The 15,000-nt window shown below is 50.3% G+C and overlaps 1 protein-coding gene across 1 annotated transcript in view; it reads left to right on the forward strand.

Annotated features, from left to right (window-relative positions):
- Nucleotides 1–1,587: 1,587 nt before the first annotated feature.
- The window catches only part of LOC116958773 (beta-centractin), a 41,011-nt gene continuing 27,598 nt past the window's right edge, over nucleotides 1,588–15,000 (forward strand). The window contains exons 1-4 of the mRNA XM_076057538.1: nucleotides 1,588–1,757; nucleotides 4,751–4,815; nucleotides 10,841–10,916; nucleotides 13,928–14,053. Coding sequence (XP_075913653.1) covers nucleotides 1,710–1,757; nucleotides 4,751–4,815; nucleotides 10,841–10,916; nucleotides 13,928–14,053 — 315 coding nt within the window. The 5' untranslated portion in view covers nucleotides 1,588–1,709. The remainder of the gene's footprint in view (nucleotides 1,758–4,750; nucleotides 4,816–10,840; nucleotides 10,917–13,927; nucleotides 14,054–15,000) is intronic.

Raw genomic sequence — 15,000 nt, forward strand, 5'->3', positions numbered from 1 at the left:
CACAGACAAAGCTCCCCCAGGTAGCCTCTTGCAGGGCTTTAGGGGCAAGTGCTGAGTACAAAGACAAAGCTAACCCAGGTGGCCTCTAGCAGGGCTGTAGGGGCAAGTGCTGAGACAAAGACAAAGCTCCCCCAGGTAGCCTCTAGCAGGGCTGCAGGGGCAAGTGCTGTGTTAGTAGCGAGTAGCAGCAGCGTCTATGAAGGCTACCGGCACTGTGGCTACACACAGAGGGGGTGGGTCGCCAGCACCACCACCACTCCCGGCCGCCTTTGTCTCTCCCCAGTGAACAACACGACTAGCTCACCCACTCACCTTCCCACTCATCCACTCACTCACTCACTCACCCACCCACTCACCTACCCACTCATCCACTCACTCACCCACCCACTCACTCACCCACCCACTCACCCATCCACTCCCCACCAACTCATCCACTCACTCACCCACCCACTCATCCACTCACTCACTCACTCACCCACCCACTCACCAACTCACCCACTCACCAACTCACCCACTCACTCACCCACTCACTCACCCGCCCACTCACTCGTCCCCTCACTCACCCACTCACCTACCCACTCACCTACCCACTCACTCACCCACTCACCCACCCACTCATCCACTCACTCACTCACCCACCCACTCACCCACTCACTCTATGGGCCTCTATGTATCTCTATGGGCCTCTATGTATCTCTATGGGTCTATATGTATCTCTATGGGTCTCTATGCATCTCTATGGGTATCTATGGGTCTCTGTGGGTCTCTGTATCTATATGGGTCTCAATGTATCTCTATGGGTATCTATGGGTCTCTATGGGTCTCTGTGGGTGTCTTTGGTTCTCTATGTGACGTCACCATGCATGCGGTGGCCGCGCATGGTGACGTCATTGCACTCCCCTTGCCGCGCGTGACGTCATAATGGTCGAAGCCTCCCTTTGCCTCCTCCACCCCCGAATGACGTCATTCGATTGTGACGGTTTCCCGCCGCAGATGACGTCACACGGCCCAAAAACTGAACAGCGGGGCCCAGTTTCTGACGGTAGCGTTTCGTCAGATGACGTCACGCCGCCTAAACCAATCAGTGGCCCCGGTTCTGACTGTGGTGTTGCGACGGGGACGTCACGTCGCCCACAACCAATCAGTGCACCGGGTTGTAACGTTTGCCGCAGCGGATGACGTCACGCCTGCTAAGCCATTCAGTGGATCCGATTGTGACGGTTGAGTTGTGACGTCACGCCGAACAAACCCGCGAAGTTACTCGGTCAAACCGTGCGCGTTGACGTCACGCCTTTAAACCTCCACGAGGAAACGCAAAGGGCGACGTCACCACGCGGGCCGCCGGCGACGTCATCGCGCAGATCTTGCAACGTCACCGCGCCGCGACTGCGAACGTCGCCGACGTCACCACGCACGCCCTCCGAGCCGACGTCCTTACGTCAACACGCACGTGCTCTCAGGGGCAGACGTCGCGTGTACGTCATCACGCACGCGCGCGCCGCCGGCGGCGGTCCGTCACCACGCACGGCCGCAGACGTCGCCGACGTCACCACGCGCGCGCGCCTCCGGGCCGACGTCATTACGTCACCACGCACGGCTGTCAGCCCCTCCCCCCTCCTCTCCCATTGAGAGGCGTTGACGCCACCCTTTGCCTCAGCAAATAATTTTATAAAATTTAAACAGCAGCAGCAGTAGCAGCTTCTCCCGCGATGGCTTCCTACGATATCATCGCCAACCAGCCCGTGGTGATAGACAACGTGAGTTGTTGTTGGTGTTGTTGTTATTGATGTGAGCTTAACGGTCAACGCAAACATTGGAAAAAAATATTTTGTGGAGAGGGGCCTAGTCGGTTCTACGTGCAGCCTCGCTCTGGTCTAGAAGCCCCCTACCGGCGGGGGTGGCACCGGGGCCCGCAGAGAGGGAGGGGTGAGGAGGGGGGGGGGTGTTAGGGTGGGGTCGTGGATTTGCTGCGACCTGGGGAATTTGTCTGCGATTTGGTTGCGGGTTTGTTGGTGGTTGTGGTGGTGGTGGTTGTGGTTGTGGTGGTGGTGATGATTGTGGTGATGATTGTAGTGGTGATTGTGGTGGTGATGATGGTTGTGGTGATGGTTGTGGTGGTAGTGGTGATGATTGTGGTGGTGGTGATGATTGTGGTGGTGGTGATGATTGTGGTGGTGGTCGTGATGATTGTGGTGGTGGTGATTGTAGTGGTGGTGGTGGTGATGATGATGGTGGTGGTTGTGGTGGTGGTGATGGTTGTGGTGATCATTGTGGTGATGGTTATTGTGATGATGGTGGTGGTGGTGATGGTGGTTGTGGTGGTTGTGGTGGTGGTGGTGATGATGGTGGTGGTGATGATTGTGGTGCTGATGGTTGTGGTGGTGGTGATGATTGTGGTGGTGGTGATGGTTGTGGTGGTGTGATGGTGGTGATTGTGGTGGTGGTGATGATGGTAGTGGTTGTGGTGATGGTTGTGGTGGTGATGGTTGTTGTGATGATTGTGGTGGTGGTGATGGTTGGTGGAGGTGGTGACTGGTGGTTGTTGGTGGTGGTGGTTTTGGCTCTTTTGGTGGTGGTGGTTGTGGTTTTGGTGGTTCTGTTGGTTTTGGTTGTGGTGGTTTTGGTGGTGGTGCTGCTTGTGGAGGTGGTTTGGCCAGATAGAGGGGGTCAAACAGACGTGTGGAACGGGCTAGAGAGGAGATGGAGTGATGGGTGAGTGGGTGAGTGATGGGTGAGTGAGTGATGGGTGAGTGACACGGGCTAGAGAAGTGATGGAGTGATGGGTGAGTGAGTGATGGGTTAGTGACACGGGCTAGAGAAGAGATGGAGTGATGGGTGAGTGAGTGGGTGGGTGAGTGACACGGGCTAGAGAAGAGATGGAGTGATGGGTGAGTGAGTGGGTGAGTGAGTGAGTGGGTGAGTGACACGGGCTAGAGAAGAGATGGAGTGATGGGTGAGTGAGTGAGTGATGGGTGAGTGACACGGGCTAGAGAAGAGATGGAGTGATGGGTGAGTGAGTGGGTGAGTGGGTGGGTGAGTGACACGGGCTAGAGAAGAGGTGGAGTGATGGGTGAGTGAGTGAGTGAGTGATGGGTGAGTGAGTGAGTGAGTGATGGGTGAGTGACACGGGCTAGAGAAGAGATGGAGTGATGGGTGAGTGAGTGATGGGTGAGTGACACGGGCTAGAGAAGAGATGGAGTGATGGGTGAGTGAGTGAGTGATGGGTGAGTGACACGGGCTAGAGAAGAGATGGAGTGATGGGTGAGTGAGTGATGGATGAGTGACACGGGCTAGAGAAGAGATGGAGTGATGGGTGAGTGAATGAGTGAGTGATGGGTGAGTGATGGGTGAGTGACACGGGCTAGAGAAGAGATGGAGTGATGGGTGAGTGAGTGAGTGAGTGGGTGATGGGTGAGTGGGTGGGTGAGTGACACGGGCTAGAGAAGAGATGGAGTGATGGGTGAGTGGGTGAGTGATGGGTGAGTGAGTGAGTGATGGGTGAGTGACACGGGCTAGAGAAGAGATGGAGTGATGGGTGAGTGAGTGGGTGAGTGGGTGGGTGAGTGGGTGAGTGATGGGTGAGTGACACGGGCTAGAGAAGAGATGGAGTGATGGGTGAGTAAGTGAGTGAGTGATGGGTGAGTGACACGGGCTAGAGAAGAGATGGAGTGATGGGTGAGTGAGTGATGGGTGAGTGGGTGAGTGAGTGAGTGATGGGTTAGTGACACGGGCTAGAGAAGAGATGGAGTGATGTGGTACAGGAGGACGTGGAGCTGAGTGGACTTGCCGATGACTGGAACCAGTGGTGTCAAGATCGGCCTCTGTGGAGGAGGCTCGTGGCACCTGCTGGGTCTGCCCCGTGACCTCCTCCTCATGCACCTAGCCTGGCACAGCAGCACAACCCATGGCACACTGCAGGGTCTGTCCTGTGACCTCCTCCTCGTGCACCTAGCCTGGTGATGGTGGAGGTGGTGGTGGTGGTGAGTGTTGGTGAGTGTACTGGTGAGTGACTTGGTGAGTGAGTGCCTAGCTAAGTGACTTGGTGAGTGAGTTGGTGAGTGACTTGTGAGTGAGTGACTTGGTGAGTGACTTGGTGGGTGAGTGACTTGGTGAGTGAGTGACTTGGTGAGTGACTTGGTGAGTGAGTGACTTGGTGAGTGACTTGGTGAGTGACTTGGTGAGTGAGTGACTTGGTGAGTGACTTGGTGAGTGACTTGGTGAGTGACTTGGTGAGTGAGTGACTTGGTGAGTGACTTAGTGAGTGAGTGACTTGGTGAGTGACTTGGTGAGTGACTTGGTGAGTGACTTGGTGAGTGACTTAGTGAGTGTCTTGGTGAGTGACTTGGTGAGTGACTTGGTGAGTGTCTTGGTGAGTGACCTGGTGAGTGACTTGGTGAGTGACTTGGTGAATGACTTGGTGAGTGAGTAACTTGCTGAGTGAGTAACTTGGTGAGTGAGTGACTTGGTGAGTGAGTGACTTGGTGAGTGTTTTGGTGAGTGACTTGGTGAGTGACTTGGTGAGTGAGTGAGTGTCTTGGTGAGTGACTTGGTGAGTGACTTGGTGAGTGAGTGCCTTGGTGAGTGACTTGGTGAGTGAGTGCCTTGGTGAGTGACTTGGTGAGTGACTTGGTGAGTGACTTGGTGAGTGAGTGCCTTGGTGAGTGACTTGGTGAGTGACTTGGTGAGTGACTTGGTGAGTGATTTGGTGAGTGACTTGGTGAGTGACTTGGTGAGTGTCTGTGTTGTGCAGGGCTCTGGAATTATCAAGGCCGGCTTTGCTGGAGACCAAATCCCCAAATGTCACTTCCCAAACTAGTGAGTGACACACACAGTGACACACACAGTGACACACACACACACGGTGACACACACACACAGCGACACACACAGTGACACACACACACAGTGACACACACACAGTGACACACACACACAGTGACACACACAGTGACACACACAGTGACACACACGGTGACACACACACACAGTGACACACACAGTGACACACACAGTGACACACACAGTGACACACACGGTGACACACACACAGTGACACACAGTGACACACACAGTGACACACACACACACAGTGACACACACACAGTGACACACACACACACAGTGACACACACAGTGACACACACACACAGTGACACACACACAGTGACACACACACAGTGACACACACACACAGTGACACACACACAGTGACACACACACAGTGACACACACAGTGACACACACACACAGTGACACACACAGTGACACAGTGACACACACACAGTGACACACACACACAGTGACACACACACAGTGACACACACAGTGACACACACACACACAGTGACACACACACAGTGACACACACACACAGTGACACACACACACAGTGACACACACACACAGTGACACACACAGTGACACACACACACAGTGACACACACAGTGACACACACACACAGTGACACACACACAGTGACACACACACAGTGACACACACACACAGTGACACACACACAAACACAGTGACACACACACAGTGACACACACAGTGACACACACACAGTGACACACACACAGTGACACACACGGTGACACACACACAGTGACACACACAGTGACACACACAGTGACACACACACACACAGTGACACACACAGTGACACACACACACAGTGACACACACAGTGACACACAGTGACACACACACACAGTGACACACACGGTGACACACACACAGTGACACACACACACACAGTGACACACACAGTGACACACACACACAGTGACACACACAGTGACACACACACAGTGACACACACACAGTGACACACACACACAGTGACACACACACAGTGACACACACAGTGACACACACAGTGACACACACACACAGTGACACACACGGTGACACACACACACACAGTGACACACACAGTGACACACACACACAGTGACACACACACACACAGTGACACACACAGTGACACACACACACAGTGACACACACACACAGTGACACACACAGTGACACACACGGTGACACACACACAGTGACACACACACACAGTGACACACACACACACACAGTGACACACACAGTGACACACACACACACAGTGACACACACAGTGACACACACACAGTGACACACACACAGTGACACACACACACACACAGTGACACACACACACACAGTGACACACACACACAGTGACACACACACAGTGACACACACACAGTGACACACACAGTGACACACACACACAGTGACACACACACAGTGACACACACAGTGACACACACGGTGACACACACACACAGTGACACACACAGTGACACACACAGTGACACACACACAGTGACACACACAGTGACACACACACACAGTGACACACACACAGTGACACACACGGTGACACACACACACAGTGACACACACACAGTGACACACACACACAGTGACACACACAGTGACACACACACAGTGACACACACACAGTGACACACACAGTGACACACACACAGTGACACACACAGTGACACACACACACAGTGACACACAGTGACACACACGGTGACACACACACACAGTGACACACACAGTGACACACACAGTGACACACACAGTGATACACACAGTGACACACACAGTGACACACACGGTGACACACACACACAGTGACACACACAGTGACACACACACAGTGACACACAGTGACACACACGGTGACACACACACACACACAGTGACACACACAGTGACACACACACACAGTGACACACACACACACTGACACACACAGTGACACACACAGTGACACACACAGTGACACACGCACAGTGACACACACAGTGACACACACAGTGACACACACACACAGTGACACACACACAATGACACACACACAGTGACACACACACACACAGTGACACACACACAGTGACACACGCACAGTGACACACACAGTGACACACACACAGTGACACACACACACACAGTGACACACACACACAGTGACACACACACACATTGACACACACACAGTAACACACACACACAGTGACACACACACAGTGAGACACACACAGTGACACACACACAGTGACACACGCACAGTGACACACACAGTGACACACACACAGTGACACACACACAGTGACACACACACACAGTGTCACACACAGTGACACACACACAGTCACACACACACAGTGACACACACAGTGACACACACACAGTGACACACACACACAGTGACACACACACATACACAGTGACACACACACAGTGACACACACAGTGACACACACACAGTGACACACACAGTGACACACACACACAGTGACACACACACAGTGACACACACACACAGTGACACACACACAGTGACACACACAGTGACACACACAGTGACACACACACACAGTGACACACACACACAGTGACACACTCACAGTGACACACACACAGTGACACACAGTGACACACAGTGACACACACACACACAGTGACGCACACACACAGTGACACACACACACACAGTGACACACACACACAGTGACACACACACAGTGACACACACACACAGTGACACACACACAGAGTGACACACACACACAGTGACACACACACAGTGACACACAGTGACACACACAGTGACACACAGTGACACACACACACAGTGATACACACACACAGTGACACACACACACAGTGACACACACACAGAGTGACACACACACACAGTGACACACACACAGTGACACACAGTCACACACACAGTGACACACAGTGACACACACACACAGTGATACACACACACAGTGACACACACACACAGTGACACACACACACAGTGTGTGAGGGTCTCTGTGTGTCTCTGTGTGTGTGTGTCTCTCTGTGTGTCTCTGTGTGTCTCTGTGTGTGTGTGAGCGTCTCTGTGTGTCTCTGTGAGTGTCTGTGTGTCTCTGTGTGTGTGTTTCTGTGTGTGAGTGTCTCTGAGTGTCTCTGAGTGTCTCTGAGTGTCTCTGTGTGTGAGTGTCTCTGTGTGTGAGTGTCTCTGTGTGTCTCTGTGTGTCTCTGTGTGTCTTTGTGTGTGAGTGTCTCTGTGTATCTCTGTGTCTCTGTGTGTGTGTGAGTGTCTCTGTGTGTCTCTGTGTGTGAGTCTCTCTGTGTGTCTCTGTGTGTGAGTCTCTCTGTGTGTCTCTGTGTGTGTGTGAGTGTCTCTGTGTGTCTCTGAGTGTCTCTCTGTGTGGGTCTCTGTGTGTCTCTGTGTGTGTGTGAGTGTCTCTGTGTATCTCTGTGTCTGTGTGTGTGTGTGAGAGTGTCTCTGTGTGTCTCTGTGTATCTCTGTGTGTGAGTCTCTCTGTGTGTCTCTGTGTGTGAGTGTCTCTGTGTGTCTCTGTGTGTGTGTGAGTGTCTCTGTGTGTCTCTGAGTGTCTCTCTGTGTGGGTCTCTGTGTGTCTCTGTGTGTGTGAGTGTCTCTGTGTGTGTGAGTGTCTCTGTGTGTCTCTGTGTGTGAGTGTCTCTGTGTGTGAGTGTCTCTGTGTGTCTCTGTGTGTGAGTGTCTCTGTGTGTGAGTGTCTCTGTGTGTCTCTGTGTGTGTGTGAGTTTCTCTTTGTGTGTGAGTGTCTCTGTGTGTCTCTGTGTGTGTGAGTGTCTCTGTGTGTCTCTGTGTGTCTCTGAGTGTCTGTGTGTGTGTGTGTCTCTGTGTGTGTGTCTCTGTGTGTGTGTCTCTGTGTGTCTCTGAGTGTCTCTGAGTGTCTCTCTGTGTGGGTCTCTGTGTGTCTCTGTGGGTGTGTGAGTGTCTCTGTGTGTGTGAGTGTCTCTGTCTCTGTGTCTCTGAGTGTATCTTTGTGTCTCTGTGTGTGAGTGTCTCTGTGTGTGAGTGTCTCTGTGTGTGTGAGAGTGTCTCTGTGTGTCTCTGAGTGTCTATGTGTGTCTCTGTTTGTGTGTGTGTCTCTGTAGGTGTGTCTCTGTGTGTCTCTGTGTGGGTCTCTGTGTGTCTCTGTGTGGGTCTCTGTGTGTCTCTGAGTGTCTCTGAGTGTCTCTGTCTGTCTCTGTGTGTGTCTGTGTCTCTGTCTGTCTCTGTGTGTGTGAGTGTTTCTGTGTGTGTCTCTGTGTGTCTCTGTATGTCTCTGTGTGTCTCTGTGAGTCTCTGTGAGTCTCTGTGTGTCTCTGTGTGTCTCTGTGTGTCTCTGTGAGTCTCTGTGTGTCTCTGTGTGTCTCTAAGTGTCTCTCTGTGTGGGTCTCTGTGTGTCTCTGTGTGTGTGTGAGTGTCTCTGTGTGTGTGAGTGTCTCTGTGTCTCTGAGTGTCTCTGTGTGTCTCTGTGTGTGAGTGTCTCTGTGTGTGAGTGTCTCTGTGTGTGAGTGTCTCTGTGTGTGTGTGAGTGTCTCTGTGTGTGTGAGTGTCTCTGTCTCTGTGTCTCTGAGTGTCTCTGTGTGTCTCTGTGTGTGAGTGTCTCTGTGTGTGAGTGTCTCTGTGTGTGTGTGAGTGTCTCTGTGTGTGTGAGTGTCTCTGTGAGTCTCTGTGAGTCTCTGTGTGTCTCTGTATGTCTTTGTGTGTCTCTAAGTGTCTCTGTCTGTCTCTGTGTGTCTCTGTGTGTCTCTGAGTGTCTCTGTGTGTCTCTGAGTGTCTCTGAGTGTCTCTGTGTGTCTCTGTCTCTGAGTGTATCTGTGTGTCTCTGTCTGTCTCTGAGTGTCTCTGTGTGTCTCTGTGTGTCTCTGTGTGTCTCTGAGTGTCTCTGTGTGTGTGTGAGTGTCTCTGTGTGGGTCTGTGTGTGTGTGTGTGAGTGTCTCTGTGTGTGTGAGTGTCTCTGTGTGGGTCTCTGTGTGTGTGAGTGTCTCTGTGTGGGTCTCTGTGTGTGTGTGTGAGTGTCTCTGTGTGTCTCTGTGTGTGTGAGTGTCTCTGTGTGTCTCTGTGTGTGTGTGAGTGTCTCTGTGTGTCTCTGTGTGTCTCTGAGTGTCTCTGTGTGTGTGAGTGTCTCTGAGTGTCTCTGTGTGTCTCTGAGTGTCTCTGAGTGTGTCTCTGTGTGTGTGTCTCTGTGTGTCTCTGAGTGTCTCTGTGTCTCTCTGTGTGTCTCTGTGTGTCTCTGTGTGTGTGAGTGTCTCTGTCTCTGTGTGTGTCTGTGTGTGTCTCTGTGTGTCTCTGTGTGTGTCTGTTTGTGTCTGTGTGTGTGTGAGTGTCTCTGTGTGGGTCTCTGTGTGTGTGTGTGAGTGTCTCTGTGTGTCTCTGTGTGTGTGAGTGTCTCTGTGTGTCTCTGTGTGTGTGTGTGTGAGTGTCTCTGTGTGTCTCTGTGTGTCTCTGAGTGTCTCTGAGTGTCTCTGTGTGTGTGAGTGTCTCTGAGTGTCTCTGTGTGTCTCTGTGTGTCTCTGAGTGTCTCTGAGTGTGTCTCTGTGTGTGTGTCTCTGTGTGTCTCTGAGTGTCTCTGTGTCTCTCTGTGTGTCTCTGTGTGTCTCTGTGTGTGTCTGTGTGTGTCTCTGTGTGTCTCTGTGTGTGTCTGTTTGTGTCTGTGTGTGTGTGAGTGTCTCTGTGTGTGTGAGTGTCTCTGAGTGTGTGAGTGTCTCTGAGTGTCTCTGTGTGTATCTGTGTGTCTCTGTGTGTCTCTGTGTGTGAGTGTCTCTGTGTCTCTCTGTGTGTGAGCGTCTCTGTCTCTGTGTGTCTCTGTGTGTGTCTGTGTGTGTCTGTGTGTGTGTGAGTGTCTCTGTGTGTGTGAGTGTCTCTGTGCCTCTCTGTGTGTGTCTCTGTGAGTGTCTCTGTGTCTCTGTGTGTCTCTGTGTGTCTCCGTGTGTGTCTCTGTGTTTGAGTGTCTCTGTGTGTCTCTGTGTCTCACTCAGCGTGGGACGCCCCAAGCATGTCCGTGTCATGGCAGGAGCTCTGGAGGGAGACATCTTCATTGGACCTAAAGCTGAGGTCTGTCTCACTCTGTGTCTCACTGTGTCTCACTCTGTCTCACTCTGTCTCACTGTCTCAGTGTGTCTCACACTGTCTCACTGTGTCTCACTGTCTCACTGTGTCTCACTCTGTCTCACTCTGTGTCTCACTGTGTCTCACTGTGTCTCAGTGTGTCTCACTCTGTCTCAGTGTGTTTCACTCTGTCTCAGTGTGTCTCACATTGTCTCACTCTGTCTCACTCTGTCTCACTGTCTCACTGTGTCTCACTCTGTCTGTGTGTCTCACTGTGTCTCACTGTGTCTCACTCTGTCTCACTGTGTCTCACTGTGTCTCACTCTGTCTCACTGTGTCTCACTGTGTCTCAGTGTGTCTCACTGTGTCTCAGTGTGTCTCACTCTGTCTAAGTGTGTTTCACTCTGTCTCACTGTGTCTCACTCTGTCTCACTCTGTGTCTCACTGTGTCTCAGTGTGTCTCACTCTGTCTCACTCTGTCTCACTGTCTCAGTGTGTCTCACATTGTCTCACTCTGTGTCTCACTGTGTCTCAGTGTGTCTCAGTGTGTCACACTCTGTCTCAGTGTGTCTCACTGTGTCTCAGTGTGTCTCACTCTGTCTCACTGTGTCTCACTGTGTCTCACTCTGTCTCAGTGTGTCTCACTCTGTCTCACTGTGTCTCACTGTGTCTCAGTGTGTCTCACTGTGTCTCACTCTGTCTCACTGTGTCTCACTCTGTCTCAGTGTGTCTCAGTGTGTCTCAGTGTGTCTCACTGTGTCTCACTCTGTCTCACTGTGTCTCACTGTGTCTCAGTGTGTCTCACTGTGTCTCAGTGTGTCTCACTGTGTCTCAGTGTGTCTCACTCTGTCTCACTGTGTCTCACTCTGTCACTCTGTCTCCCTGTGTCTCAGTGTGTCTCAGTGTGTCTCACTCTGTCTCACTCTGTCTCATTGTGTCTCACTGTGTCTCACTGTGTCTCACTCTGTCTCACTGTGTCTCACTCTGTCTCACTCTGTCTCACTGTCTCAGTGTGTCTCACTGTGTCTCACTGTGTCTAAGTGTGTCTCACTCTGTCTCACTGTGTCTCAGTGTGTCTCACTGTGCCTCAGTGTGTCTCACTGTGTCTCAGTCTGTCTCCCTGTGTCTCAGTGTGTCTCACTCTGTCTCAGTGTGTCTCACTCTGTCTCAGTGTGTCTCACTCTGTGTCTCATTGTGTCTCATTGTGTCTCAGTGTGTCTCAGTGTGTCTCACTGTGTCTCAGTGTGTCTCAGTGTGTCTCAGTGTGTCTCAGTGTGTCTCACTGTGTCTCTCACTGTGTCTCAGTGTGTCTCACTGTGTCTCTCACTGTGTCTCAGTGTGTCTCAGTGTGTCTCACTGTGTCTCAGTGTGTCTCAGTGTGTCTCACTGTGTCTCTCACTGTGTCTCAGTGTGTCTCCCCCGTGTCTCCCCATGTGATGTTGTTGATGTTGATGATGATGTTGGTGTTGTTGGTGTTGATGATGTTGTTGATGTTGTTGTTGATGTTGTTGATGATGATGTTGTTGATGCTGTTGGTGTTGTTGGCGTTGTTGTTGGTGCTGTTGTTGTTGTTGGTGTTGTTGATGTTGTTGATGATGTTGTTGATATTGGTGTTGTTGTTGATGTTGTTGATATTGGTGTTGTTGATGTTGTTGTTGGCGTTGTTGTTGGTGCTGTTGTTGTTGATGTTGGTGTTGTTGATGATGTTGTTGTTGTTGGTGTTGTTGTTGTTGATGTTGATGTTGTTGTTGTTGTTGTTGATGTTGATGTTGTTGTTGATGTTGTTGATGATGATGTTGGTGTTGGTGTTGTTGATGTTGTTGTTGATGTTGTTGATGTTGTTGATGTTGTTGATGTTGTTGTTGATGTTGATGATGTTGATGATGTTGTTGATGATGTTGTTTTTGTTGTTGATGTTGTTGATGTTGTTGATGTTGTTGTTGATGTTGTTGTTGATGTTGTTGTTGATGTTGTTGATGATGTTGTTGTTGATGTTGTTAATGATGATGATGTTGTTGATGTTGTTAATGTTGTTGATGATGATGTTGTTTTTGTTGTTGATGTTGTTGATGATGTTGTTTTTGTTGTTGATGTTGTTGATGTTGTTGATGTTGTTGTTGATGTTGTTGTTGATGTTGTTGTTGATGTTGTTGATGATGTTGTTGATGTTGTTGTTGATGTTGTTAATGATGATGATGTTGTTGATGTTGTTAATGTTGTTGATGATGATGGTGTTGGTGTTGTTGATGTTGTTGATGTTGTTGATGTTGTTAATGATGATGATGATGTTGTTGATGTTGTTAATGTTGTTGATGTTGTTGATGATGATGGTGTTGGTGTTGTTGATGTTGATGTTGTTGATGTTGTTAATGATGATGATGTTGTTGATGTTGTTAATGTTGTTGATGTTGATGTTGTTAATGATGATGATGTTGTTGATGTTGTTAATGTTGTTGATGATGTTGATGTTGTTGTTGATGTTGTTCTTGTGGATGATGTTGTTGTTGTTGATGTTGTTGTTGATGTTGATGTTGTTGTTGATGTTGTTGATGTTGATGTTGTTGATGTTGTTGTTGATGTTGTTGTTGATGTTGTTGTTGTTGATGTTGTTGTTGATGTTGATGTTGTTGATGTTGTTGTTGTTGATGTTGTTGATGTTGTTGTTGTTGATGTTGTTGATGATATTGATGTTGTTGTTGATGATGTTGTTGTTGTTGATGTTGTTGTTGATGTTGTTGTTGATGTTGTTGTTGATGTTGTTGATGTTGATGTTGTTGATGTTGTTGTTGATGTTGTTGTTGATGTTGTTGTTGTTCTTGTGGATGATGTTGTTGTTGTTGATGTTGTTGTTGATGTTGTTGTTGATGTTGTTGATGTTGTTGATGATGTTGTTGTTGATGTTGTTGTTGATGTTGTTGTTGTTGTTGATGTTGTTGTTGTTGATGTTGTTGATGATGATGTTGTTGATGATGTTGTTGTTGATGTTGTTGATGTTGTTGTTGATGTTGATGTTGTAGGAGCACCGTGGACTGCTCACCATCCACTACCCGATGGAGCACGGCGTGGTCCGCGACTGGAATGACATGGAGCGAGTCTGGCAGTACTTGTACAGCAAAGAGCAGCTGCAGACTTTCTCAGAGGAGGTGGGCAGAGAGAGATCCCGGGCCACCCAGGGTTCCATTCCCGCTCACGGCCAACACCAACACCACCACCACCACCACCACCGGCGACGATTAACCTGAACCGGTGGTCCTGGACGCTCCCCTAGGTCGACTCAGCCTTAAAATGAGTGCCTGGTGCGGTGTGCAGTGAACATCGCTGGCACTGGGCGGGTCAGTGAGTGGGTGGGTGAGCGAGCGGGTGAGTGAGTGAATGGCTGAGTGAGTGAGTGAGTTGCTGAGTGAGTGACTGAGTGGCTGAGTGAGTGACTGAGAGAATGGCTCAGTGAGTGAGTTGCTGAGTGAGTGAGTTGCTGAGTGAGTGACTGAGTGGCTGAGTGAGTGACTGAGAGAATGGCTGAGTGAGTGAGTGAGTTGCTGAGTGAATGGCTGAGTGAGTGAGTGAGTTGCTGAGTGAGTGAGTTGCTGAGTGAGTGACTGAGTGGCTGAGTGAGTGACTGAGTGAATGGCTGAGTGAGTGAGTGAGTTGCTGAGTGAGTGAGTTGCTGAGTGAGTGACTGAGTGGCTGAGTGAGTGACTGAGAGAATGGCTGAGTGAGTGAGTTGCTGAGTGAGTGAGTGGATGAGTGAGTGAGTGGCTGAGTGAGTGAGTGGCTGAGTGAGTGAGTGGCTTAGTGAGTGAGTTGCTGAATGAGTGAGTTGCTGAGTGAGTGACTGATGGAATGGCTGAGTGAGTGAGTGAATGGCTGAATGAGTGAGTAGCTGAGTGAGTGAGTGGCTGAGTTGCTGAGTGAGTGAGTGGCTGAGTGAGTGAGTTGCTGAGTGAGTGAATGGCTGAGGGAGTTGCTGAGTGAGTGAGTGAGTGGCTGATTGAATGACTGAGTGAATGGTTGAGTGAGTGAGTGGCTGAGTGAGTGAGTGGCTGAGTGAGTGAGTGGCTGAGTGAGTGACTGAATGAATGGCTGAGTGAGC

The sequence above is a fragment of the Petromyzon marinus genome, chromosome 83 (genome assembly GCF_048934315.1).
Source record: "Petromyzon marinus isolate PM22_M1 ecotype Great Lakes invasive population chromosome 83, UKy_Petmar_22M1.pri1.0, whole genome shotgun sequence".
Classification (NCBI taxonomy): Eukaryota; Metazoa; Chordata; class Hyperoartia; order Petromyzontiformes; family Petromyzontidae; genus Petromyzon; species Petromyzon marinus.